At 41.8% G+C, this 26,595-nt stretch overlaps 1 protein-coding gene across 1 annotated transcript in view; it reads left to right on the forward strand.

Moving 5' to 3' along the window:
- AGPAT5 (1-acylglycerol-3-phosphate O-acyltransferase 5) overlaps positions 1-10,826 on the forward strand; it is a 35,870-nt gene extending 25,044 nt beyond the window's left edge. The window contains exons 6-8 of the mRNA XM_060788503.2: positions 1,639-1,800; positions 7,477-7,600; positions 8,718-10,826. Coding sequence (XP_060644486.2) covers positions 1,639-1,800; positions 7,477-7,600; positions 8,718-8,943 — 512 coding nt within the window. The 3' untranslated portion in view covers positions 8,944-10,826. The remainder of the gene's footprint in view (positions 1-1,638; positions 1,801-7,476; positions 7,601-8,717) is intronic.
- Positions 10,827-26,595: the final 15,769 nt, after the last annotated feature.

Raw genomic sequence — 26,595 nt, forward strand, 5'->3', positions numbered from 1 at the left:
GTAGTCAATTTGTGTTAGCAGCCAAATGAAAGTGTATATCAAACAGTATTTGATGTCTCCTGCTCATTCTTGAAAGGACCCAAGGAATTTTAGATACATACAAAGTCGCAAACTAATGTTTTAAAGTGATCTATATTTTCCTTGCCTGATGAAATCATTTCTCTCCTTACCCCTTGCATGTGTTTGACTTATTTTATGTGATACTTGGTAGGAAGCTGGAGTGATAGTACATGTGTATTTAACGGAATGCTTATTAGTAAAAACAATTGGTGTCATAACAGAGACTGGAACAACAACTTGAAAATATAACAGCCACGCTTTGATGAAAATGCACATAATGAAGAACTGTGTTCTATTTCAAAACATTTGCATAGCCATTCCCATGTTGAAAAAGCAAATATAGTTGGACTGGGTTTGGCCGACCGAATACAAGTTCCCCCATGGTTATAACAAAGTGAAATGCTTGTAGAAGCAGCCAGCATTTGTGGGAAATGGGTCCTAGGAAAGTTGTGTGTGTGTGTGTCTTTCAGGAGCGACTTGAGAAACTACAAGTTGCTTCTGGAGTGAGAGAATTGGCCATCTGTAAAGATGTTGCCTAGGGGACACCCAGATGTTTTACCATCCTGTGGGAGGCTTCTCTCATGTTCCCACATGAGAAGCTGGAGCTGACAGGCAGGAGCTCATCCCTCTCCCTGGATTTGAACCACTGACCTTTTGGTCAGCACTGAACAATGGTTTAACCCATTGTGCCATCAGGGGCTGCTGGTAAAGATGTTAAAAATCATAGAAGAGAAGAAAACTGACAGTGTTAGAGTCACAAGCCTACTACAACTTGTCTTCAGTCTTCATCACACTAGAGAATGAATCCACTTTAAATCCGATTTCTGCCTCCCGGAGAATTCTGGGATTTGTAGTTTGGGGAGGAGGCTTTAACAGCCTAACTAAACTACAAACCCCAGAATTCTGTAGGAGGCAGAAACCGGGTTTAAAGTGGATTCATTCTCTAGTGCGATGAAGTAGTCAGTTGTTACTTCCGTTGTAAGTTAAGATGGGATATCAAATGCAGGCAAAGTCTTCTTGGTCATATGGGGGCTCGAGACAAAGCAGCACTAAATGTACTCAGTTGAGATCCAGGCTGTACCCGATTCCAACTTTTGTAGGCAGGGAACATTGCATTTTAAAGGAGTCTCTGTACTGATAACATCTGGAAACAATTTTAGATGTTGTGTAGATAAAACTTGCCAATTGTAGTACATTGTTTTGTGTGTCAGGAGTGACTTGAGAAACTACAAGTCGCTTCTGGTGTGAGAGAATTGGCCGTCTGCAAGGACGTGCCAAGGGGACGCCCAGATGTTTTGATGTTTTACCATCCTTGGGGGAAGCTTCTTTCATGTCCCTGCATGGGGAGCTGGAGCTGACAAAGGGAGCTCATCTGCGCTCTTCCTGGATTTGAACCTGCGACCTGTCGGTCTTCAGTGCTGCTGGTACAAAGGTTTAACCCATTACACCACCAGGGGCTCCTATGTTCAAATAAATTAGTTTTACCTTTTTTAGAAAGTTGTAGAAACCCCAAAGAGGTAATTAACTTGGTTAACTCTTGTTAAAGGTGCAACATTTAATACTTTTCCTCTTGCTTAGGTCTTGCAGTCTTGCAACATGTTCTGACACCGCGAGTGAAGGCTACCCATGTTGCTCTAAATTTGATGAAGGATTATTTGGATGCAGTTTATGATGTTACAGTAGCATATGAAGGCACCGTGGACCATAATGGGAAAAGGAAAGAGGCACCATCCATGACAGGTGAGGAATTCCTGTTACTCTTACCCAACTGTGTGATAAAAAATTAGAACCTAGAATGGATTTTTAATTACCTTGTTTTGGTACTCGAGCAGTCTTGCTCTGCCAGTTTGTGATCTGCCAAGTCAAACTGCCAGACTCAGTATAACTGCTTTTATTATTACAATCCTATTCAGATGAGAAAACCAGCAAGTTTGTTGCTTCTTTGATAATGTCGGCAGAGCAGTGAACATACTTAGAATACTCTAAACTAGAAGACGAGGCCATCAATACTTGTGTTAAATTTAGAAGTTGATGTTTTACATCAAACCTTATATGCATTGCTTAAAGTTATTATGCACCAGTATGAAATCTGAAACAGTAAATATGAAATGCCAGTTTCAGTCACAAGTGCAGCTATGATATTTACAGGTGGGAGCTCCGTTACACACACATGCAAAAAGAGAACTATAGTATGTGGTAACTTAAAGGCTAGCAAGTTTTATTTCTCATATCACTTGATCCAATACCTAGTGTAGACAATCAGTTGTACAGTTTTGGAGAGAGGTGGATGTGAAATGATAGACTGTGTTCAGATGATGGCTTATAAACCACTGGAAGGGATTGTCGAAGGTTTTCATGGCTGGAATCACTGGATTGCTGTGAGTTTTCCTGGCTGTATGGCCATGTTCCAGAAGCATTTTCTCCTGGTGTTTCACTCACATCTGTAGCAGGCATCCTTGGAGGTTGAGGGATCTATTGGAAACTAGGCAGGTGAGGTTTATATATCTGTGGAGTTTCCTGGGTGAGAGAAAGAACTCTTGTCTGCCTGAGGCAAATGTGAATATTGCACTTGGCCACCTTGATTAGTATTGAATGGCCTTTCAAGGAGGAAGCCATGAAAATGAACAAAACATGGGCTACCAGTATTTAAAAAAACTCTAAAATTAGAACAGTCAATAAAGAGGAATACTCAGAAAACGGGGGAATTCCAGGCAGGAAACAATCAGGGCCAGCTTGCACTTCCCAACAAAGGATGCACCCAAGCAGGATGCAGCCAGGCTTTGAAGCTGCAAGGCGATTCAGTGCTAAGCAAGGTGGCCAATTGCAACATTCACACTTGCCTCAAGCAGACAAGAGTTCTTTCTCCCACCCTGGACATTCCACAGATATATAAACCTTACTTGCCTAGTTTCCAACAAACCTCACAACCTCTTAAGGATGCCTGCCATAGAAGTGGGTGAAACGTCAGGAGAGAATACTTCTGGAGCATGGCCATACAGGCCAGAAAACTCACAGCAACCCTCAGGAAGGGAAATATTTTAATAGGCAATATTTGTACATGGCAACCAACTAAACCCATCTGATAAAACAGCATAGCTTATTTTAACTCTTCATGTCTAGGGATGTCAAGTTTCTGATGATTGCACTTTTTTAGATTGCTACCAAAAGTTTTCCTGACACAGCTTTGCCAGCATACTTTCCCTTCCTATGAATGGGCTGGCCTGAGTTTTATTGTGCTGACTCTCAGCTAGATAGTCTTTGAATCATCCTAAGAGGAGGCTTCCTGTCTCTCCAACAGGGAACTGCTTGCATTCCAAACATTCAGCTTTGTAAATGACTCCCTTTGATAGCATTCTTCTGTGTCTCTTCTGTACAAATCAGACATTCTTGTGTCCAGCATTCATCTTATAATTGGGGCTTCAAATATGTTTAAATTACCAGGGCAATGCAAAAAAGAGAAAGTGACCCTTACATTAACATTAAGAGTTTGCGGACAGGGGGCTTCTCTAAAAAATCTTATCAGTTCCCAATTGAATTTTTGCCCATTTTGTTTTAGCTGTCTGTTTACTGTATGTTTATCTCCAGAGAGCATCTCATCCTTTTGTTGAAGATTTGTAATGTCACACTTAATTTTACAACATGAACAATCACATAACCGTAGTGAATTTAATATAATTATGGTCACAGTTTGTGGGTATGTGAAGTGTAAAATCCACCAAGGATGCCCTGGCATGCTGGAAATACTAATATCGCAGCGGCGTATGCCAAATGCTGCTCATTCGAAGCAATAAAATCAAAGTGGTGGCAGCAGGGGAAATCCCCAGCATGAAAATGGAAATTAGACTAAGTAAAAATAAGTTGGGTTATTGTACATTTTTGGGGCTATATGGCCATGTTCTAGAGGCATTCTCTCCTGATGTTTTGCCTGCATCTATGGCAAGCATCCTCAGAGGTTGTGAGGATACTTGCTGTGAGTTTTCCAGACTGCATGGCCATGTTCCAGAATATGGCCATACAGCCTGAAAAACTCACAGCAACCCAATATAATAATGTTTTCTAGAATAGCAAGTCTGAATCCAAGCTGATGAATTTAAGCTTTTTTATATTTTTGAGTTTATACCTGAATGCAATCCATGCATAACAAAGCACATGCCTTTTGAGAGCTAGACATTCAGTTTCTTCTTTCTTGTTGTATTGTATCTAATACTTTCATAATTTTTAGCAATGAATGATTTCCCACTCCACTCTTCCAAGAATTACGCTGTAGACCCATTTAAGCATCACTGTAAGCTTTAGTGTGAACAAGAAAGCATGCCGGTGCCCATTGTTTGCTTGCTGCCATTGAAACAAGCTTGCTTATTGTAACAGCTGAAATTGCAACATGACTTTTTCTCACTTCATATACCAAAACGTCACGTTCAGGGAGCATAATAATGAAAGCATGGATGAAATGTTCATGTTTACATTACCTTGGCATATTGTGATGTGTAAACTCATCCTGCATTCTGTTTATTGCCCTTTTTATTAATTCCATGCCAAAAGCATTGCATAAATAAATAAAACTGATAAAAATAGAGGGAACACAAGCGGTTAAATATTTTTTTGACCAAAAACGAGCAACAGTGACCACATTGCCTATAGCTTTAAACAGTTTTTCCTCTGTGCATGAGGCAGGACATTGTGGACAAGCATGCAGATGTGGAGTTGTCTACTTTGCTCCACAGTCGCACAAGGTGGAAGATTCTTCTAGGTAGTGCCATTTTGCCAGGTTGTCTTTTGGCCTGCCCACTCCACTTCTGAGTCTGTTCAGGGACCTCCAAGTTGCCCATTCTTGGTTTGACCCTGGAGGCAGACCCTCGTGGGGGGGCCATCCAGTTGGGGTTTCCTGGTTTAGCTGCCTAGAGGGATACTCTTCCTGTTGCTGGGGGAACATTAAGAGGGGTGGTGATTCTTTGATTTGAGTCTACTGGGAGGAGGCTGATAGCCATGCAGTGGATGGTTTTCCCAGTGTTCAACCTTATTTCTCTCACAGTTAGCAGCAACTTACCGTCGCACATTGTTGGGGGGGGGGGGGGCAATGCCGGCTAGCTTGTAGAGTTTATCAGGTGTAGGTTTAAGACATCTTGTGATTATTCTGCATGTTTCGTTCAGTGCTATGTTCAGCAGCTTTGCATAGGCAGACTTGCGCCAAACTTTAATTCCACTCTTATCAGTACAAAAATTTTGAGAAATTGGTGTGCTAATATTTTGACATCCTTTTAATCTCTCTTGAATTGTCTTCATTCTTCCAACTATTTATCATTCTTCTGGTTCTCCTGCAAGCAAACACAGGTGCTTTCTGGAGTTCATTTTTTTGAGACTGAAATTTGTGTTAGAATTGTATCTTCTTGTGTCCATTGTGGTTTTGTTCCCATGACAGTCCTCTTAATTTTAAATAATTTCTGATTCACACTGAGAAAGTTGTCTCTGCTGAAAAGCTTTTGGTAATGTATGGTTCCCAATTACGTTGCTTCTTGCAAAGGCAATTTTTGTTTCAGTCCCGCTTCCAAGAATAGCCTTCTGGCAAGTTTGAGAGAACTAAGCCACCCATCAAATCCAGGCATTTCAAGCCAATATTCCTGAAGTTGGATGTAATTTGCACTTAATGAATTGCTGCAGTGAGCTTCAGCTTTTCCAGCCTAATTACATAAGCCTTTGGGGAGTTGAGCTGATGTGAAATTGAGGGTCATGGGACTATGCAACCTTTAGTGGCTCTTTTGATAGAATCCAGCTGTTCTTTCACGAAAACAGGAATGCTGTAAATTGTCCTTATCCACTAGTAAGCAGAAGTGGTTACAGTGACATTGTGTCTTTTCAAAATGAATTGGTCTCGCTAAGATGAACTACATAATTAGCATAGTTCCTTGAAACTCCGATTGTATCCCGTTGACCATTCTCTCCATTGAAAAGCTGGATTTATTTGAGGTAGTGTTCAGGCTAAGAGGGACGGAGCATACAGAAGAGACCAGAGGTTTCTCCCACACTTCCATGGCATTTGGATATAAAAATTGCAGAGATGCCAGGGAGCATTGCTGCTTTAATTGAATAGTATATCTTCCTTTTCATTTCATGGTGTAACTTGAAGACATAATTGGAATTGCAACTTAGGATAGCAATTTTGTAAGAGCTATAGTTCAAAAGGCACAGTAAGGTTGCTATGAGATTTCCAGACTGTATGGCCGTGTGCCAGAAGCATTTTCTCCTGACATTTTGCCCACATCTGTAACAGGCATCCTTAGAGGTTGTGAGGTCTTTTGTAAACTAGGCAAGTGGGGTTTATATATCTGTGGAATGTCCAGGGTGGGAGAAAGAACTCTTGTCCGACGCAAGTGTAAATGTTACAATTGGCAACCTTGATTAGCATTAAATTTCCTTGCAGCTTCATAGACTGGCTGGTTATTGCATGGGTGAATCCTTTGTTGGGAGGTGTTAGTTAGCACTGATTGAGCCTTGCCTGGAATTCCCCTGCTTTTTGAGTGTTGCTCTCTATTTACTGTCCTGATTTTAGAGTTTATTTAATACTGGTAGCCAGATTTTGTTCATTTTCATGGTTTCTTCTTTTCTGTTAAAATTGTCCACATGCTTATGGATTTCAGTGGCTTCGCAGTGTAGCCTGACATGGTGGTAGTTAGAGTGGCCCAGCATTTCTGTGTTCTCAAATCATATGCTGTGTCCAGGTTGGTTCATATGGCTGACTTCTCTGGTTGAAATAGTCTGCAGTGCCTTTCATGTTCCTTGATTCGTGTTTGGGCAACGCTGCATTTGGTGGTCCCAAGCACAATACTTTGAATTGATTGTAACTATCTGGGACATTCAGATAATCTGGGTGGGAGGCATATTTACCTTTAATTATTTCAGTGAAACATGTATTTGTTGTGATAACTGAATTTTTTTTTTAAAAAAAAAGAACAGTCTTTATATTTTGAATTAGGGGATTATACCTCTGTCTCTACTCAGTCCAAATCATCCTGTATGCCTTAATTAAGCAGAGCCATCTTGTGAGCACCTGCAGTAATAATAATTATTATCATCTGCAGATAAAATTATCAATTATATATTGAAAATTGGTAGAAAGAGGTTTACATTTACATTTATTTTTACCCTGCTTATTTCTTAGAATGGAGACCCAAAGCATCTCTGAACATGGATGAAAAATACCCCCTATTTATTATGGATCATATTAGTCAAGGCTCCAATCCTAATTCTGTTTACAAACAACTGGATTTTGTAAAGATAGCTTTAATGGTGCAGGCTATCTGGAATTGGCTACATTTTTACTAAATACAAATAGAATCACTCCATTGGGACAAAGGTTTCTCTTCTGGAACAGTTAACTGCGTGGATCAAACATTTTCATGATGCTCTTCTGAATTTTAGATTTCCTTTGCAAGGAGTGCCCAAGAATCCATATTTATGTTGATCGAATTGAAATAAAGGATATTCCAGAAGAACAGATGTATATGAGGAGATGGCTTCATGAACGTTTTGAAATCAAGGATAAGTAAGTAACGAAATGTCATGTGTTTACGTCTGGAATAGTCTAGCTTGTCCCTACAACTCAGGTTAAGGGGCAGCTAGATGATTGATGCCAACTATTGATAAATTCTTTAGGGCTGCAGTTTATACATATCATGAAACACTTTCTGATGCCAAAAAAGTGGGATGTAGACATAAGATATTCAAATTTTTATCCTATCAGAAAGGTTTTTAGAGTCCTCAGCCTACTTTTAATAAGGTCAGTACTTGTATGTACAGTTTTCCTGAGCACCAAAAACATACAGGCTTTTCTTTTCTTCATATTTTTAGAATTATGGTAAGCTGATAGGTAGTAAAGCTGATCTGTTTGACAATGATGGGATGGTTTCAGATGCCAGCTCCACTCAGTATATAGTGTCCCTGAACAAAGCAAAGCTGTTTGTTGTTTTCCCGAGTCGATTGGTTTTTCCTGCTTCAAGCGAAGACATGTAACCAGTTGATGTACATTATGACTTCTTATCCATGGAGTCACTGTCCATGGATAAGTAAGACAACCATAAAGACACACTGGAGGAACTAAAGATAAAATCTGTGAACACTTAGATTCACAAAAATCCAAACCACAAACGTGAAGGGACATCTGTAGTCAAAATAGGGAGTTCACTCTATTCTGTGGTTCCAGGTATCCAAAGAAGAGCCGTGATAGTGCAATGGGTTAAAGCCTTGTGCCAGCTGAACTGCTGACCTTAGGGTTGGCGGTTCGAATCCACAAGACAGGGTGAGCTCCTGTCTGTTAGCTCCAGCTTCCCATATGGGGACATGAGAAAAGCCTCCCATAGGATGGTAAAACCTCTGGGTGTCCCCTGAGCAATGTCTCTGCAGATGGCCAATTCTCTCATACCAAAAGCAACTTGTAGTTTCTGAAGTTGCTTCTGACACGATAAAGGTATCCAAAGGGGGTCTTGAAGTGTATCCTTGGAGATAGAGGGGTCGTAGTACAGCGCCATTTGTCAGCATGCAAATTCTCCCTTGTCATTATAGATTTATAAAAGGTTGTATCCAGAACATGTGATGGCAGAGGGGATAAGACATTAAACTGCTGTTCTTTCTTCCCTACTTTTTAACCCTCTCTTTGTTTCTAGGCTGCTAATAGACTTCTATGATGCAAAAGATCCTAAAAGGAGGAACAAGTTCCCTGGGAAATGCGTTTATTCCAAGCTCAGTCTCAAGAAAACTTTACCATCCTTCTTGTTCTTAAGCGGCCTGACTGTTAGTATGCTACTGACAGAATCTGGACGGAAACTTTACGTGAAAACGTGGATCTATGGGACTTTATTAGGCTGTCTGTGGGTCAGTATAAAAGCGTAAGAAGATCCTGCGCCTACAGTCCTGTCTTGCACATTGTGTCGAACTCTCCTGGATTTATATTAAAGAAATGTAAATAAAGCCTTATTAATGCAACACTGGATTATGTGAGACTTGTGACCTAAATCAGTAATGGTCAGTGCAGAGAATATATATGTCTATGTAATTATGTTGCAGAAATTTGAGGAAAAAGCAGATAAGCAAACGTTTGTCTGCATTTTTCTTCCATGAATGGATCTCTATCTGCCCATGGTTTAAAAAAGAGTATGTGTCCATAGATGTATAGCTTAAGTGGGCCAGTGAATGTATTTACTCATATTTTATGCTTATGTATTTATTTCTGACCAGTTTTTCTTCTTTAGTTCACTTCAGCAAATTTTATATCACCGTCGCATCACAAACTAAAAACCAAAGCCTAATGTGTTATTTTTCCTCTTTTAATCTAGATATGTTTCTCAAATTTGTAAAGAGATTATTGGAGCGTGACAACTCTATAGAAAAAGAGGAAAGTGAATTGTTTGTGAGGGAATGGGTTTAGCAAATGAATGAAATATTGCTTGTATTATTTTGCATTATGACCTTGGTTTAACTGCTTCATGTCTCATTATACACACAAACTGCTTTTTAATTGTATTGTCGAAGGCTTCCATGGCTGGAATCACTGGGTTGTTGTAGGTTTTTTCGGACTATTTGGCTATGATTTAGAAGCCTTCTCTCCTGGCGTTTTGCCTGCATCTATGGCAGGCATCCTCAGAGGTTGTGAGGTCTATGGCAAGCATCCTCAGAAGTTGTGAGACCTCACAACCTCTGAGGATGCTTGCCATAGATGCAGGCGAAACGTCAGGAGAGAATGCTTCTAGGACATGGCCGTATAGCCCGACAAACCTACCATAACCCAGTCCTTTTGAACTGTTTTGTTTTTCAATCAAGTGCCCTGTGTTGGTGCAGATGTGATTATATGAAGTGTGTGCAAATTGGGACTAACCTACCTATGCTAGATTTCCAGAAATGTTTTGGAGCGCTTGGGCTGAGCTATTGTGAGTGCCATAAAACAGCAGTAAACATTCCAAAGTTTCCTGTTACCTCGGGACTACTTCACACAGGATGTTTTGCCTTCGTGGAAGCTATCCCTGTGTCAACAGGGAAAGCATGTACAGCAACTCACTTGTGAATACAGATGGATATGTTTCTGTGACTGTACCAACTGGAAAATAAGTGTTTGGGGAAAGTGGGCGATGGGGGGGGGGGGACAATTTTGAAATGACTCTGAGTCATATGGAATTCAACGAATGTGAACTGCGGTGAACAATATATTATGGTAACAAGAAACATCCACGTGTTCTTGCCAAAACATAAAAGTATGTGCCTTTGTCTATTGATATTTGAACTTAATATACTACTTCACAATACAATCATTAGCTTAGTAAAGAGTAAATTTCTTGGGAGGAGTATTTCCAAAGCTTTTGCGGTTAGCGTGCAGTTCTGATGAACTGAGAAAAAAAATCGAATTTGCACTAATATGCAATTTGCACTGTAGCATATTTGTGAGAGGTGCACACTCTTAATAGTATTTCACCTGCTCAAAACCTATTCTGGTCACTCTTTGGTAATATATTAGAAAACTATTTCCTGATGTTAAGGGACTGCGTATTCTGTACCAAGTCAGGGAATGGTTTCTGTTTCATAGTCAATATTTTGTAATACAACAAGAGATCAAGGTTTCACTTGGGTAAAAATTAGAGGCAGATTTTGGGTTTCTGTATTTTTCATATCCAGTTTCTGTTGGCTTTAATGGGGCTTGAATTGTTTTCTTAAGACCCAACATGAATTAAAATGGCTGTGTCTTAGATTTTTACAATATTAAATGTGTTTGCCTCTAACTGTAATGAGTAAGCATGACATTGCTCTTATTTGTTTCTCCTAAAATTGTAGACATCACATTCATTTCACATGCTCAAATTCTGCATCTTAATGAAACAACCTATATTGAACTCTCAAAAAGGGAAGAATTGTACATTACATCTATGCTGAAATCAGAATGCTTTTTAAGACCAAGGATGTCCTGTCGTTCAGTGTGATCTAGATCTGAAGAATTGCCTTTCAACTCCAGTATTAAGATTCAGAGACATTGATTTGCCTGTCCAACAGCCCAGAAACCCAACAATAATGTCCAGTGGTACAGTAAAAACAAACTGCTTAAATGCAGTGAGGCAGAACAATTATTTGGAAGTCGGATAAGTAAACACACTACAATATTCCTAATTCTTAATTATCTGGAACAGAAATTGTCCCTCCATGAAGCTTATTTCAAACTTAATGTTTTTGGCATAAACTCTCCCAAAGTGCATAAATTATAAAACTATAATAGAGATATTGGCTTCATTTCCAGAACATAGGCAGATTTTTTTAAAAGACCATTTGTCATTATAGGTCTTTCTATGAGTTTTTTTAAACTGTGTCCTAGGGCGTGACATGTTATACAAATTAAGCTTCTCTTAGCCAAAATGCTTTGAATAAGTATTTGCTATTTTGTGGTTCGCTTATTGCAGTCTCGCTGTTTCATGGGTTTTTCCTCCCCCCCCCCCCCCCAGAAGCCGCAGGGTGAGGAAGAGAGGGGAGCCAGGTGCTGGGCCTTACACTGAGGCTTGTCTCCAGGCGCCCAAGGGGTCTCTGAGACTGGGAGCAGCAGAAGCGGCACAAAGAAGGAGGCTCCACCCACTTGGCGGCGGTCGCCTCCTCGCCGCCTCTGTTGCTCCCGATCTGGAAAGCCCCTTAGGCTCCGTTGATAGCACTGTCAGGCTGGACAGAGGCCTCAGACTATCCTGGCAGTGCTATCAACAGCGCCCAAGGGGCCTCCAAGACCGGGAGCAGCGGAGGCGGCATGGAGGAGGAGGATCTGCCCACTCGGAGCGTTCCTACTTCGCGGAATTTCACTTATCTCAGGTAGTCCTGGAACAGAACACCCGCAATAAGTGAAGGAACACTATTTCATATGTCATCTTTCTTTCATTTTGGATTGCAAGTAGTACACACCTATTCTTCCGAAGTTAGAAAGGTGTGGATTAATCACAAAAACTGGCTACATTCCCATCATTTCACATGACCTCATTTCTCTCCAATCTTGCATCTCATACACAGCACAAGCAACAAATCAATTAAGACGTGAAGCTGGAGAGAAGCTAATGGTCTATGAAATGACAGGAATCCACACCTTTTGTTTTTCACAGTCCGTTGCTTCTCTTTCTCCAATCTTGCATCTCTCTACACCAGCCATGAACTTCTGCTTTGTGTAGCACCACCAGCACTTCTGCTTTAAAGGTAAAAGCGAGCAGCTGGTGGAAGACAGTTTTGTTTTGAGAGAGTTCAGGTTTTCACATAAGGGAGGCTCAAAATGTAAGGGCATGTCAGTTCTCGCTTTACGGCAAATAATTTTCTGCTGCCCTTTAGACTAAAACTTGGAGCAATTGGTTCAAGTTACAGAAAAGGAGATTTCACCTGAATATGAGGAAGAACTTCTGACCCCGAGAGCTGTTCAGTAGTGGAACTCTTCTGCCTTGGAGTCGTACTTTGGAGGCTGGATGGCCCATGTAGTCGCTTCCAACTCCAGGATCCTATGATTCTGAATTGCAATAAAATTGCCTGGACACAGAAAATTACATTTTCTAGAGGGCCTTTTGACACAGCCCTATATCCCAGAATATCAAGGCAGAAAATCCCACAATATCTGCTTTGAACTGGGTTTTCTGAGTCTATACTCAGATAATGTGGGATTTTCTGCCTTGATATTCTAGGATATTGAGCTGTGTGGAAGGACTCAGAGTTTGGAAGAAGACTTTCAGATATTCAGCCGGAAAAAAAATGATTTTGTTATTCCCTATATTGAACACAACGATAGAAAGTAGATCTGTTTCATTTACACTATTTTGGAGAGCATTAATTCCCTTGTGTCATCAGAGAGTAGATAGGTCAATGAACCGGTCTTTCCTTCTGAAAATGGGATTGATATGTAGAGTTGAAAAATACACAAACACAAATTATGTATAATTTTCATGATCTCAACTAAGTCTGTGTGACGGAAGAAAAAACTCATCACAAAGTTAGGGGACATCACATTTCGTTTCAAAAGTCATTAGTGAAAATTTTATTACTATAACGAGAGTAATGAAATTTTGTTACTTTTTATTACAGTAATTCTGCAAGTGGGGAAATTTCAGGGGCTTCTTTCTCCATCATTTTTATAGCTATTGAGGTGAAACGGCCTGCAATGGTAGAACACATTTACTTCTGTTAGCCTATCACATTTCAGAAAATTTCACTTATCCATGGATTTTTGGGGAATTTTCAAAGTTTTTATTAACAACAGTAAAAAACTACAAGTGCTATCTCTTTGAATTTTCTACACAATGACACAAGATAATGGGATAATTCAACCCAACTTTGAGAAATATTCATACATCTACTGATTTTGGGATTTTTTTTTAGTTTTGACAAAAACTCTTTTTTAAAAGCCACAACAGCTATCTCATTGAATGTCTCGAATAGTAACCAACAGAACGTCCATTTAGGGATTTCTTCCCAGCCCAGCACAGAGATTTACTCACTAGAAGTATCAGTCAGTCCTCCTCTATGCAGATTTATTGGCTGCTACTGCTACGGAGGGACAAATCTCTCCGCTATCCTGATTGGATTTTTCTGACGCTGAGCTGTATTCTGTGAAACGTAGTTTAGGGCAGGGCCTTTTAAATTCTCTGGCATAAGGCTCTTTTCCTTCCCAAACTACCTTTCCCAGAATTCTGTGCTTTCTCAGTCTCTTTCCCAGCGAACTCTACTTTCTCCCTGCTTCATCCCTCTCTAAATGGTGAGAGACCATTAATTTGAAGAGGAATGGCAACCTTTTGGGCATTGCTTTGCTTACTTATGCTGAAAATAAAACTGACTTCTGAAGTTTACAAATTCAAATGGAAAAGTTTTGGGTAAGTTTTGATTCTTTAAGTATTTGGACTGGGCCATGCCCACTTATCCAATATCATGTTGTAAGTACAAATTTGATCAAATTTATGAGGATTAATAAAAAAAAATCTCACACCCCTAATATCTACCATCAGAGATAAGCCAAACAAAGGTCCTTGCCTGATCATTCTCATTATGCACAACTCCATTCTTTTAAAACCAACAAGCAGGTCTTGCTGAACTATTTGCAATTCTAATGTAAATTATGGATAGCACTCCTATATTTGTGGATACAACATACTCTGATTATTCCATTCTGCGTATCTCCTCTTCTACTTGTTCTAGTTCAGGCATCCTTGATCTGCAGCCATTCCAGCTGTTTGATTCTCCAACTCCCAGAATTCCTGACCACTGAACAAGCTGGCTAGGGCTTCTGAGAGTTGAGAGGCCCAAACAGCTGGAGAGATGCAGTTTGAGGAATGCCTGTCCTAGTTCCTCCAAGCAGTTCTTGCTGGAAGTTACCATAAAGTCATCTTGGCAGATCTGGCAGTTTTTTAGAGTGAAAACCTCTGAATTTTTGGTTCTCCAGTGTGGCTGCGATTTCCCTTCTAGCAGAGGTCATTCATTTCAAAATAGCCCACTATTATCCATACTTTTCTGTTTGTACGGTAAGTTCAGGCGCTTATCCCCCATGGATTTGAGGGTTGTGCTGCAGAGGTTTGGTATTTTGTTGCGAGTATATTAAGGCACAGCTGAATGAGAAAACAGACTCTCCTAGAATGATGATTGCCGGCTGCCCTGAGTAGCAAGACATGGTTCAGTGACTGAACCTGGCATTCATCTTCATACAAGACTTCACCTTAAAAAATCAGAAAGAAGGTGGTCAGAGCAAGCTTTAAAAGGCAGACTTTTTCACCACCTTTTAAAGAAGGAGGGAAATGATCTTGGTGGAAAGACCCGCTTGACTATCCTAATTGTAGACTTGCTTGATACATGCTTTTATAGCAGTGTGGCAGTGCATTATAAAAGGAGTATAACCATGCCTGTGCAGATCTATATGAAAGGTATAAATATAAATAAGGAGTCCCCGGTGGCACAGTATGTTAAACCGCTGAGCTGCTGAGCTTGTTGACCGAAAAGTCGCAAGTTCGAATTAGGGGAGTGGGGTGAGCTCCTGCTATTAGCCCCAGCTTCTGCCAACCTAGCAGTTCAAAAACATGCAAATGTGAGAAGATCAATAGGTACCGCTCCAGTGGGAAGGTAACGGTGCTCCGTGCAGTCATGCCAGCCACATGACTTTGAAGGTGTCTGTGGACAACGCTGGCTTTTCAGCTTGGAAATAGAGATGAGCCCCAACCCTCCAGAGTCGGACACAACTGGACTTAATGTCAGGGGAAAACCTTGACCTTTACTATAAATATGTTACACTACAGAATGGAGCCTCCGGTGGTGCAATGGGTTAAACCCTTGTGGCAGCAGGATTGAAAATTGATAGGTTGAAGGTTCAAATCCGGGAAGAGCATGGATGAGCTCCCTCTGTCTGTTCCTGCTCCCCATGCAGGGACATGAGAAAAGCCTCCCACAAGGATGGTAAAAGAGCAAAACATCCAGGCATCCCCTGGGCAACGCCATTGTAGACGACCAATTCCCTCACACCAGAAACGACTTGCAGTTTCTCAAGTCACTACTCACACACACACACAAAACATGTAACACTACAGAATACAGTCTTGGGAGGTTTGAGACAATAGTTTTTAGGATAATAACTTCAGTTGTCCATTTTATTCCAGGGATTTGGAGTATAGCTGAATGCTTTGAATTGTGCACATCTACGAGAGTGGTGAGAGAGAAAAACGGGAGTCTATTCACTTTTCGGTCTCTTGCCTCTGACCCAAATTTCTTTAAATATGGACAACAAAACTATATTCAGAAAGTGAATTGTTAATGTGTCACGAAAGCAAGCAAACTATTTGCCACTTTTCCTCTGCTATTTGTGTATATATCATATCTGCCTGGCTAATTTGCATGATTGGTTCAGTTGCAATTTAACAGAGGTGTGACTTTTTTTCCATGTCTGAGCAACTTGAGAAACTGCAAGTCGCTTCTGGTGTGAGAGAACTGGCCGTCTGTAAGGACGCTGTCCGGTGGACACCAGGACATTTTACCATCCTGTGGGAGGCTTCTCTCATGTCCTCGCTTTAGAAGCTGGAGGTGACAGACTGAAGCTCAACCCACTCCCCGGATTTGAACCACCGACCTTTCGGTCAGCAGTCCTACTGGCCCAAGGGTTTAACCCAGTGCACCACCGAGGGCTCCAGGTGGGACACTTGCTTACCGAGTGTGAAACAAGTGTGACACTGATACAATTTAAACTGCGAAAGGCCTTGCTGAAGTGAAAACTGCTACCAAAGAGCAGCTTAGTGATTTCACATGGCAAGAAAAATATCTGCTTCGAATTGGGGTGATTTATGTTGCATGCCTTAGAGTTCACATAAATATTGCTTTGGCAAATGATCTGGCAACTTCTCTTGTCACTTTTAATGTGAGCTCTGTCTTAGGAAAGGGTTGTGATCTACACTTATGGAACAGATTCACTGCCCTTGTTCTGGAAACTTAAAAGACGCAATGCCAGGATTAAAATTAAACATCTATCCCTTCAAAGGATCACTGCATTGATTCTGAATGCGTATAATCACAAGTAAATATTGAAACTGGAACAAGCCTTCAAGAATGATAGCTGTGTCTGGCCCAGTTTATAATGGGAAATGTTAGTTTCATTAGTTGCCATGGAGGTGGGGGTACGGTGCAAATTATATAGTTTTGTCAGATCATTTAACATGCGTGTCCAAAGTGTGCTGTGATATTTCAAGACATTTGCCATTTCTTTGTAACTGCTCCACAGTCAGTTGAACACCATTTGATGAAATACTGTTCTCGTTTCTAAGCTTGATTTCAAAGGCACGGTAAGATTTGCTGGGCAACATTTCATCCATCATCACCACCAAAACCATGCATGTTGAAGTCAACTCCATTCACCAAGGTGGGACCCACAATACGTTTTGGTGCCAAATGTGTGCACACATTGAACTGAATGTGTAACGTTTTCAACCTGCAGCAGCATCTTTTGAGATTTGCAAAACTGCATGTAATTATCAAGTGGTGCAGCGGGTTAAACCACTAAGCTACAGAACTTGCTGATCAGAAGGTCAGTGATTTGAATCTGCGGGTGGGGTGAGCTCCCATTGTAAGCCCCAGCTTCTGCTAACCTAGCTGTTTGAAAACATGCCAATGTGGGTAGGTCAATAGGTACCACTTTGGTGGGAAGGTAATGGTGTTCCATGAAGTCATGCCGGCCACATGACCTCGGAAGTATCTATAGACAACACCGGCTCTTCAGCTTCGAAATGGAGATGAACACCACCCTCCAGAATCAGACACGACTTAATGTCAAGGGGAAACCTTGACTGTCTATCCCAAATTTCAGGCATCTGCCATCTCCCAATATAAAAGTTTTAAGTATGTATGTATACATGTAAGTATGTTAGTTTGACCCACAAAGGCTCCTACATGGCTTGATGGATCTGGAGCAGGCCTGCACATCTTGGAAGCAGTAAGGGGCCAAAATTTTAATAGTTTGGTTTTTAGCACCTCACTCCAGGTTTGCAAGAGGACTCTTTTCCTTCACAGCAAGCAGCAATGCAGATTAGTCTCAATTTCCCATGCTTGGTGGTAAGTAGCAGTCCTTTTCTGAGGGAAAAAATAAGTGCCTCAGCATTTACCTCCACTGCTCTTCCTTTCTATTTGCCTCTGGGTTGCATCTGTTGTCTTCTCCAGTGGAACAACCACCAACTCTGCACCATTCGTTTCTTTCACTTGTGAAGGAGAAACAACTTTGCCATGAAGACCCCACAACAATTTCATGGTTAAGCTAAGTTTCTCCCTCACAAGCAAGGCAATGAGGAAGAGCAGCAGAAGCAAGATCTTTACTGCCTCCCTTTCCCTCTAAAATGGCCAATCTAATGTTCAATTTCAACATAACCCGGTGCCATATATTCCAACCTGGCAGAATGAAGGTCCAATGTAAGAGGGAGGTGATGACAACAATCATTCATAGCATGTGTTGTTGAAGGTTTTCATGGCCAGAATCACTGGGTTGCTGTGAGTTTTCTGGGCTGTATGGCCATGTTCCAGAAACATTCTCTCCTGCCGTTTCACCCACATCTATGGCAAGCATTCTCAGAGGTTGTGAGGTCTGTTGGAAACTAGGAAAACTGGGTTTATATATTTGTGGAATAATGTCCAGGGTGGGAGAAAGAACTCTTGTTTTCTTGAGGCAAGTGTGAATGTTGCAATTGTCCACCTTGATGAGCATTAATGGCCTTGCAGCTTCAAAGCCTGGCTGCTTCCTGCATGGGGGAATCCTTTGTTGGGATGTGTTAGGTGGTCCTGATTGTTTTCCTTCTTGGAAATAGATGTTGAATCCTCCCACCAAAAGCCCTCCTCTACTTTTTTGGCCAGACTCTCAGCTGGCCTCTCAGCCAAAGGGGAGGGCTGTTTCTGAGACTCCAAAGGGGGGAGATGAGCTATAAATTCCAGCAACTACAATTCCTACATGACAAAATCAATCCTCCCCAACCCCACCAATATTCAAATTCAGGCGTTATTAGGTATTAGTGCCAAATTTGGTCCAGTGAATGAAAATACCTTCTGCATATCAGATATTTACGTTACGATTCATAACAGTAGCAAGATTTGTCGAAGGCTTTCATGGCCGGAATCACTGGGTTGTTGTAGGTTTTTTTGGGCTATATGGCTATGTTCTAGAGCAGTGGTTCTCAACCTGGGTTCCCCAGATGTTTTTGGCCTTCAATTCCCAGAAATCCTAACAGCTGGTAAACTGGCTGGGATTTCTGGGAGTTGTGTGCCAAAACACCTGGGGATCCACAGACTGAGAACCACTGTTCTAGAGGCATAGGACATGTAGCAACCCAGTAGCACAATTACAGTTATGAAGTAGGAATGAAAATAATTTTATGGTTGGGGGTCACCACAACATGTGGAATTGTATTAAGGTTCGCGACATTAGGAAGGTTGAGAAACACTGGTTTAAAAAATACCATGCAACCCACACAAAGCATTTTTTAAAATCCTGGTATAAGAGGGTTAAACTGAATTATAGAAATACTAAACCAGGCTTTGTTTTGGTGGAGAAATAATCTGTTTTTTTTAATTTAGTACTGAATCTTTTGTGTCAGAAATTAAGTGGAAAAGTAAAAAAAAAAAGAGAGAGAGAGAGAGGAATGGGATGTTGGCTGGAATAGCAGCAAAAGAAGCAAAGGAAGCTTCTGGGAAGATTTGGGGGAGAAAGCTCTCCAACTTCACCAATATAACCTTAAAGTAGGGGGTTTTGGTAACATTGTGGGAGGTGTGATGCCTCTCAATGGGATGTGTTTACCCTTTTGGAGGGAAGATTTGTGGGGCAGGTTCTTCAACAAGCCTTTCTACCCCGTCGTACTTCAACCAGATCTTCCATTCACACATTATTACGGGTTTTTATTCCCACACACTTATTCTTCAAGCACATTGACACATTTTGTAAAGAACGCCTCAATAGATTGAAAGGTATTTGCACAAAAAAATCAGCCCCACACGGCGATAACCATCCAAAAGACAGCCAAATGAAACTGCAAGGGAAATTAAGCAAGACAAGATTTGAGTTTCTAGTAGGGTACTTGGCCAGGAGACTGGTTTGCATTGTGAGCTCTTGTTTCCCAAAGGAGGGCCAGAGTGCCACAGTCTTCGGCTACAAAGGGTTTCTCAGCTCTCCAAGGCAGCAGCCTCAATTTGATCCTCAGCTTTAAAGCATCTCGCATAATAGAGACTTTAGTTTTGGAGGATGTGGAAACTTTCAATCTTTCCGTACACACTGAAGTGTTACTGGAATTGTGACAGCACCTGCGCTGATTGTGTTAGGAGGCCTGAAGCGAAAACCCTTTAAATGACAAAAGCGAAAAGAATTGGTGAACGAAGCCAACAATGTTCTCTGATTTTACAACCCTGTTTGATGCTGGCAATATAACTAGAAAGTATGAAAGAGCATTCTATTGCTGTGTGTTCGCTTTTATAAAGAGCTTTAACAAACAAACCAGGAAAGTAAGGCAACGGATTACTTTCCATTAAAAAAACTGCCAAATTATTTTTTTTTTATTTACTGTATTTGTATACCACTTTACTCACCTCTGGGGAGGGGGCACGGGGGACTCAAAGCGGCTTCCACCTTAGTCATAGATTCTTTTAGGTAGTTCCATTTTGCCAGGTTGACTTTTGCTCTGCCCACTCCGCTTCTGAGTCTGTTCAGGCACTTCCAAGTTGTCCATTCTCAGTTTGCCCCTGGAGGAAGACCCTCGTGGGGGGCCATCCAATTGAGATTTCCTGGTTTAGCTGCCCAGAGGGATACTCTTGCTGTTTCTGGGGGGACGCCAAGAGGAGTGGTTGTTCTCACAAAGCTTTTCCTTGATTTGAGTCTACTGGGAGGAGGCTGGTAGCCATGTAGTAGGTGACTTTCACAGTGTTCAACCTTATTTCTCACACATTTAGCAGCTACTTCCCATTGCACATCGGTGGGGGCAATGCCAGCTAGTTTATAGAGTTTATCAACAGATTAAGGTTTAAGACATCCTGTGATTATTCTGCATGTTTCATTCAATGCTATGTTCACCTGCTTTGCATGGGCAGGTCTATGCCAAACAGGGCAGGCATACTCAGCAGTTGAGTAAGACAAGGCTAGGGCTGATGTTCTCACTAATTTTGGGTCTGCACCCCATGTGCTGCTGATAAGTTTCCACAGAATGTTACTACGTGCAGCTACTTTGTGCTTGGTGTTCAAGCAGTGTTTCCTATATGCTAGTGTTCAATCTAAGGTGACACCGAGATATTTAGAATGGAAACAATGCATTTCTTTTAAACATTTGAATATAAACATTAAAATGACATAATCTAAAACCATAATCCGAGGCCATTCCAAGTATCAATTGCACATAATCCCTATTCATTTCTTGCACTGCTTACTAACCAAAGGCTTGGTCCCACAGCCATGTCTTTGCTTTCTTTCTGAAGGCCAAGAGGGAGGGTGCTGATCTAATTTCACTGGGGAGGGAGTTCCAAAGCTGAGGGGCCACCACTGAGATGGCCCTGTCTCTTGTCCTCACCAACCATGCCTGTGAAGGAGGCGGGACCGAGAGCAGACCCTCCCCAGAAGACCTTAATCTCCTAGATGTTTTCAAATCTTTATTTCTTATTGTAAATTTGTTTTTATAAGTTATTGCTTTACATATGTATATTGTCTTGTGTTGTCTTTTATATAATGTTGTGAGCTGCTTTGGGTCCCATTTAGGAAGAAAAGTGGGCTATAAATATTTATTTTGTTGGTATTATTATTATTATTATTATTATTATTATTATTTTGTCAAGGGTGGCTTTCAAGGAGTGCTGGGAAAAAGAAAGCCTAAGTGGCCCAACATTTTTGAAACAAATTTTAAGACATCAGCTGAGTCAGGATAATCAAGGAATAGATAAGTTGTAGATGCATAGGAAATGTAGGAAAAATTAAGTCATCTCCCACCCCTTTGTGTGCTCTCACAACATTTAATTGTCCCTGGGACCTCCCTTAATGGCTTTGGGGCTTGTAAAAGGACATCTCAGAGAGAAGAATCTTTCAAACACATTGTACATGGAATTAGTGTGCAGTTCATTTCCGTTATACTCCAAGTGCTATGTATCTTCAGGATTTTTCCCCCTCCATTTCTCTATTGCTCCAGTACCCTGTTGGGAATTCAGTTACATCTAAAACTAACAGTATTGTTACAATTATGTCATCCTAATATAAATTAAACATCCAACAATTTTGTATTAAATCCAGATGCCTAGTTGTTTGTGCAGTTCAAATATCCCCATGGGCAGAAGATGGTGCCATGTTTAATTCCCATCATACCTAACCTCTGGCTGGTTACGGCTGATGGAACATGTGGTCCAACATAATCTCAACATTCAAAATGATTTATACATAGAACAGATGTGCAATTCATTTCCATGATACTCCAAATGCTCCATGTCTTCAGATTTTTCCCTCAATTTTTCCTGTACCTTGTTGGGAATTCAGTGACATCTAAAATTAACCATTTGTTACAACTGTGACAGACCTGGGGATGTCTTCTTGCTGCATGATGCCAGACAAAGATGCCTTTGGAGAGAAAATGAATAGTACAAAGCAATTTTTTTCATTATAGTGCACAGCTTTCATAACAAGATGTATGCTCTGAGTCTGCCCAGAGGAACATGAAATAAGACACAAGACTTCAATGTCTCCTGCAAAGTTTGGTATTGTTTCAGATAGTGAAAAGTCTGCGGCTGTGAGATTAAGAGCGAACTTTGGAGGAGTGTTTGTTGATCAAGAAAATCTGACATATTCTCCTGCTAATTTTGATACTTTCAAGAAGATATGTCAGGAGATACTGTTTGTGCCCTGTCTCTTAACACCAGTAAAGTAGAAGTGCAATTAAATTGTTTATAACATCAGTGAGTAACCTAATGCCTTAGTGTGCAAGCCTTCTGGATGAGAGAGAGAGAGAGAGAGAGAGAGAGAGAGAGAGAGAGAGAAAAGAAAACATAGTTTGTTATTTCTGGGCATGTGATATTCTCCTTCCTTGGACCTGCCCCAAATAGACAGATGTAGTGTGGGAGGTACCACACATACATGTATTTTGCTAGCAAAATGCACATTCTGCAGCGTGGTACATTTAGCTGGTGTAAAGCTTCTCAAATCATGCCAAAAATGAAAACTTGAAATTCAACATTTTTTGTCCACAGTCATCAAACAAATGCCTGTAGGCAATATGCCATAATTTTAAAATTTTGAGTTTTGAAAAGTTTTGATTTTTAATGGAAACCTGAATTCAGAGAATGGCCTAGGTCCTCTTAACCATAAATAGAATTGTTGTTAATTGTTGTCATGTTTGCTTTATGGCAGTGCTCTAAAAGCTTTTTATTCAGGCAGGCTTTGAAAGAAGAAGGTTTTAAAAATCAAGTCAGGGGGTCCTGGGCTTTTCAGCTTTGAATATGTTTTATGAATTTTAACATTGGTTTTTAAAGAATACCTCTGATTTTAATTCTGTTTTAATGTTGGTAGATTTGTAGATTTTAAATTGTATTGACATGGTTTTTATGTAAGCTGCTTTGTGGAGAGAAAAAGCAGGCTATAAATAAACATAAACTTATGCATCATCATCATCATCATCATCATCATCATCATCTTAAAGACATGTTAGTATCAACAACTCAGCTCAGATCTTGCAAATGGTGAGCTGTGGTAGAAAACCAGCCATTGGATTTTCACTGCTAAATTACACCACTCTTTCCTGCAACCTTCTGGAACCCAGGGTCCTTCCACACAGCCATATCAAGGCAGAATAACCCACAATATCAGCTTTGAACTGGAATAGCTGAATCCACACTGTCATATATCCCAGTTCAAAGCAAATAACATGGGATTTTATTCAGCTGTGTGGAAGGGGTCCCAGAGAAATCTCTTGGCAATCTTTATATTTGGTTTAGAGAAAAGCACCATAGAGGCATTCCTAAACAGTGTACCAAAGTTGTGGAAGGTCCTGCAATCCTTTCTGAACTACTCTCTGTTGGCAACTTTACTCTGAATGGCCTAGCAACACTAAAATCCAAAGTGAGAGTTTAGTATAGGAGATATTCTGCTGTCATCAATTTCCTTCTCCCCTCCAGCTAACAGCCCCCCCCCCCCCAAATGGGCATTGCAGGGCACAATATTTTGTAAAGAGCCAAGAAGCAGAAAGTAATTTGGAACAGGGGGTAGCATATATTTCAAAATGTTCCCATTGATATAGTGATTAACTGAAATTGGCCTGTTACCTATAAGGATGTGACCATCCTCAATATATTTGCTTGTTGCTATTATGGGAAATGTTTCCTCATTTTCTGTGAATGCAGAGTTCCACTGCACGTGGTAGCATCACTGCAAGAAGCTCCCTGATATTGAAGTGATGATAGAAATAAGGTAGGTAGGTAGGTAGGTAAATTGATTTGTATAGCTTAGCAATTGAAGAAATATCTGCAAATATTTGTATGTCTGTTGTTCGCTCGTTCAGTCACTTCCAACTCTTTGTGATCTCATGAACCAGCCCACGCCAGAGCTCCCTGTTGGCCGTCACCATGCCCAGCTCCTTCAAGGTCAAGCCAGTCACTGCAGCATTTTGACCATCTTCCGACCTGGGAGTCCCATCTTCTGATGGCATACCGACATATCTCTGGTTGTACTGGTCCATTTAGTTTTCTTGGCAAGAATACTGGGGTGTATTGTCAAAGGCTTTCATGGCCAGAATCACTGGGTTGTTGTAGGCTTTTTCGGGCTGTATGGCCATGGTCTAGAGGCATTCTAGTCACGCGAGACAATTCGGTCACGCGCTGCGAAGCATTTGCTCGGTTCTTTGCAGACAAAGTCGCCTTGATCCGTTCTGGGCTGGACACCATGTTAAATGCAGTCTCTGAGGATGTGACACGAACACCTGCTTGTCCTATTTTGATGGATTCTTTTCAGTTTGTGAAGCCCGAGGATGTGGACAAGATACTTGGAGGAATGAGGCCCACCATGTCCATCCTAGACCCCTGCCCATCCTGGCTTCTGAAGGAGGCCAGAGGGGGATTGGCTGAGTGGGTAACGGTGGTGGTTAATGCCTCCCTTCGGGAAGGCAAGATTCCAGCGAGCTTAAAACAAGCTATTATAAAACCGCTGTTGAAGAAACCATCATTGGACCCCACTAAATTTGACAACTTTCGGCCTGTTTCCAATCTCCCCTTCTTGGGCAAAGTCATGGAAAGCGTGGTGGCCTCACAACTCCAGGTATTCTTGAGAGACACGGATTATCTGGATTCGGCACAGTCTGGTTTCAGACCGGGACATGGAACCGAGACGGTCTTGGTCGCCTTAGTGGATGATCTGCGCCGGGAGCTCGACAGAGGGAGTGTGTCCCTGTTGGTGCTCCTGGACCTCTCAGCGGCCTTCGATACCGTCGACCACGGTATCCTTCTGGGGCGCCTTGCGGAAATGGGCCTTGGGGGCATTGCTCTGCAGTGGCTCCAGTCATTTCTGGAGGGCCATACCCAGAAGGTGTTATTGGGGGACTCCTGTTCAACACCACAGCCTTTGACCTGTGGGGTTCCACAGGGCTCTATATTGTCCCCCATGTTGTTTAATATCTACATGAAGCCGCTGGGTGAGATCATCCAGAGTTTCGGGGTGCGGTGTCATCTGTACGCAGATGATGTCCAACTCTGTCACTCCTTCCCACCTGCTACTAAGGAGGCTGTCGAGGTCCTGAACCGGTGCCTGGCCGCTGTAATGGTCTGGATGAGGGCGAACAAACTGAAATTAAATCCAGACAAGACAGAGGTACTCCTGGTCAGTCGCAAGGCCGAACAGGGTATAGGGTTACAGCCTGTGCTGGATGGGGTCGCACTCCCCTTGAAGGCGCAGGTTCGCAGCTTGGGTGTGATCCTGGATTCATCGTTGAGCCTGGATCCCCAGGTCTCAGCGGTGACCAGGGGAGCATTTGCACAGCTCAGGCTCGTGCGCCAGCTGCGCCCGTACCTCGGGAAGTCTGACTTGGCCACGGTGGTACACGCTCTGGTCACATCCCGCCTTGACTACTGCAACGCTCTCTACGTGGGGCTGCCCTTGAAGATGGCCCGGAAGCTCCAGCTAGTCCAGCGTGCAGCAGCCATGTTACTAACAGGAGCGGGACGCAGGGAGCATACAACGCCCTTGTTGTTCCAGCTCCACTGGCTGCCGATCTGCTACCAGGCCCAATTCAAGGTGCTGGTGTTATCTTACAAAGCCCTAAACGGTTCCAGCCCAAAATACCTTTCGGACCGCATCTCGGCCTATGAGCCCACGAGGGCCTTGAGATCGTCTGGGGAGGCCCTTCTCTCGATCCCGCCTGCTTCACAGGTACGTCTGGCGGGGACGAGAGAGAGGGCCTTCTCGGTGGTGGCCCCCCGGCTGTGGAACACCCTCCCTGTTGACATCAGACAGGCGCCCTCCCTTATGTCTTTCCGTAAGAGCCTAAAGACATGGCTATTTGAGAAGGCATTTAATTGAGTGCTACATTAACTGGTAATGACAACTGGAACGGAATATGGATTACGAAACTGGTTATGATTCTACGATAAGACGGAGCGGATTATTCTAGTGTAATTATATTATTGTGTATTAGTGTATTAGTGATATGTTGATTTTTTGTTATTGCTTTATTGTAAATTGTCTTTTATATGTTGTACACCGCCGTGAGTCGCCCTAGGGCTGAGAACGGCGGTCAACAAATGCAACAAATAAATAAATAAATAAATAATTCTCTCCTGACGTTTCACCTGCACTTTGGCAAGCATCCTCAGCAAAGGACAAAAGGGATCCTCTCACCTCTGCAGGAGTCTACCATGTAACATGCAGCTGTGGACAAGTCTACATAGGGACCACCAAACGCAGCATTGCCCAAACACGAATCAAAGAACATGAAAGGCACTGCAGACTAATTCAACCAGAGAAATCAGCCATAACAGAGCACCTGATGAACCAACTCTGACACAGCATTTTATTTGAAAACACAGAAATGCTGGACCACTCTC

The sequence above is a fragment of the Anolis sagrei genome, chromosome 1 (assembly GCF_037176765.1).
Source record: "Anolis sagrei isolate rAnoSag1 chromosome 1, rAnoSag1.mat, whole genome shotgun sequence".
Classification (NCBI taxonomy): Eukaryota; Metazoa; Chordata; class Lepidosauria; order Squamata; family Dactyloidae; genus Anolis; species Anolis sagrei.